The sequence below is a fragment of the Argentina silus genome (genome assembly GCF_951799395.1).
Source record: "Argentina silus genome assembly, chromosome: 15".
Lineage (NCBI taxonomy): Eukaryota > Metazoa > Chordata > Actinopteri > Argentiniformes > Argentinidae > Argentina > Argentina silus.
In genome coordinates, this window is record NC_139669.1 from 18,204,468 (window position 1) to 18,206,967 (window position 2,500).

Genomic DNA, 2,500 nt, shown 5'->3' on the forward strand with positions numbered 1-2,500 from the left:
CCCACCAGCCTCTCAGATGGAGTCATCCTCATCATGCTATCCAGTGTGTGAGAGGCTAGCTTGCCCCTGAGTGGGCGACTGTGGGTACTTCACTGGGCCTCGCTGGTGGCTCTCACCTGTGTGTAGGCTGGCGGTGGCTGGTGCAGATGGCCGTCTGGTAGTCATGGCTGACACACACCTTGTGAGGGGGGCAGCGTACCTTCAGACAGGGGTCTTTAGTGGCGTCCAGACCTGGAGGGGGAGATAGACGGGACCACGGTCAAGAAGCAACCCACCCAGAAGCAGGGAGGAGGCGTAGACGTACAGCAATCTGATTTTTACATCCCGGTTTGTGTAGTATACTGTAACCAGGCTGTCGCCTTGGATACTAGGCTGTCTGTATACAGCATACGATACACTCCTGCTCTTTAGTAGACACACACGCCACCACACAACCACTTTGCACACACACACACACGCACCCACGCGCATGCATGCACGTACGAACGCACACACACACACACAAAAAACAAACACACTCACAAAAACACACACACACACATACACACACACACACACACACACACAGCAATCCGCTTTTTACACGAGAAAGGACGAAGCAGAGCTTGGAACGAAAAAAAAAAAATTAAATGAAAAGCAAAACGAAAAAACATGAAACAAAAAGCAAAAAAGGGGGATAGGGAGAGGTAGAGGTTACGCAGGAGAGAGTTTTTCGGGGTGTGACTGACTGAATGAGCAGTGTCTGAGTCGGGGCACCCTCTCTTAACAGGTAATAGGCCCCTGTCAGCTTTCACATCAATCTCCTCGGCAACATTATCGCCATGGCTGCGAGACACAGGTGGCTTGGCGTCCAAGGTGACAGAGATCAAAGCAGTGCATTCGCTCCGAGCGTTCTATCATTTCACGCTACGCTTACGACACAAATCCACCCCACGGGGGACAGAGAGAGAGGGAGAGGGAGAGAGAGAGAGAGAGAGAGAGAGAGAGAGAGAGAGAGAGAGAGAGAGAGGGGCAGATGATATTGGGGGGAGGAAAGAGAAGTAAAGGGTGAGGAGCAGGGGAAAGAAGAGAGAATGTGAGAGAGGGGGGGTACAGGGGCAGGGGAGGAGAAGAGAAGAGAGGAGAGGAGAATAAAGCAGAGGAGAAAAAAGCAGAGAAGAAAAAAGCAGAGGAGAGAAGAGGGGAGAGAAGAGGACAAAAAAGCAGAGGAGAGAAGAGGGGAGAGAAGAGGAGAAAAAAGCAGAGGAGATGAGAGGAGAGGAGAGGAAAAGAGAGGAGATGAGAGAACATCCCCTCAGGTAGAAAGATGAGTTTGAGTGAATATAATACCTATACCTAACATGAAGGTGCTTCTAGATGACATGGCATGGCTATCAGACAGCTGGTCTAACCAGTGTGACAGACCGTACTAGGATGTTCACCATAAATACCCCAACAACAACAAAGACCCCGCCACGTCCTGTGACGACAAACCTGAGATCAAAGCAAGGAAAAGCTTGTCCTCGTTTTTTTTGCTACTGCCATGATAGAAAACCTAAAAACAACTTCAAAGCCAAAAGCATTCACGGCTCGTACATGAAAACCCCTTAGCTAACTCATTAGCGCGCGTCTGATAACTTCACAAGACAAGAGTCCTGGCCCTCAATTACCCACCAAATGGGTTATGCTAGTGTAGCATCTGCTGTGCACTGGGAACATCAGCGCTCCCGGACCCAGGACACACACACAGACAAACACGCACACACGCACGCACGTACAAACGCACGCCCGCACAAACACACACAGCAATCCGATTTTTACATCCCGGTTTAGATCTGTCACACTGACAAAGGCACATGCGCTTTAAATGCGCACGAGTGAGTGAACATTCGTGTCCCGGCAATGCAGGTTCAAACAGGGTCAAACAGGGTCAAACAGGCCTTTATAAGATGAATCATGAAATGGATAGATATGGAGGTATGAGAGATAGATATGGAAGTATACACAAGCCCTCACCACTGGGGTCCCCCAGGGCTCTGTCCTTGGGCCTTTACTGTTCTCTCTCTATACCAAATCTCTCGGCTCTGTAATTTCTCCACATCGTTTCTCCTACCACACCTACGCAGACGACACTCAACTTTTTCTCTCTTTCCCCCCTTCTGACTCACAGATGGCAACACGTGTCTCGGCATGTCTTGCAGACATTTCTGCTTGGATGTCAGCCCGCCACCTCAAGCTCAACCTTGACAAGACTGAGCTGCTCTTCCTCCTGGGGAAAGCCTGCCCTCTCCAAGACCTCCTCCCAGACAGCCAAGAACCTTGGGGTGATCCTTGACAACCACTTATCCTGTGTGGCAAACATCACAGCAACAGCACGCTCCTGTAGAGTCTTCCTCTACAACATCAGAAGGATACGTCCATTCCACACCAGAGACGCAGCACAACTTTTGGTCCACACTTGTAATCTCTCGCCTTGACTACTGCAACACACTCTTGGCCGGTCTCCCCGCCTCCGCCCTCG

At 50.4% G+C, this 2,500-nt stretch overlaps 1 protein-coding gene across 1 annotated transcript in view; it reads right to left on the reverse strand.

The window, feature by feature from the left end:
- spock1 (SPARC (osteonectin), cwcv and kazal like domains proteoglycan 1) overlaps positions 1-2,500 on the reverse strand; it is a gene marked incomplete at both ends in the record, with an annotated part of 100,650 nt that overhangs the window by 33,978 nt on the left and 64,172 nt on the right. Inside the window, one exon of the mRNA XM_083686114.1 lies at positions 117-231. Coding sequence (XP_083542240.1) covers positions 117-231 — 115 coding nt within the window. The remainder of the gene's footprint in view (positions 1-116; positions 232-2,500) is intronic.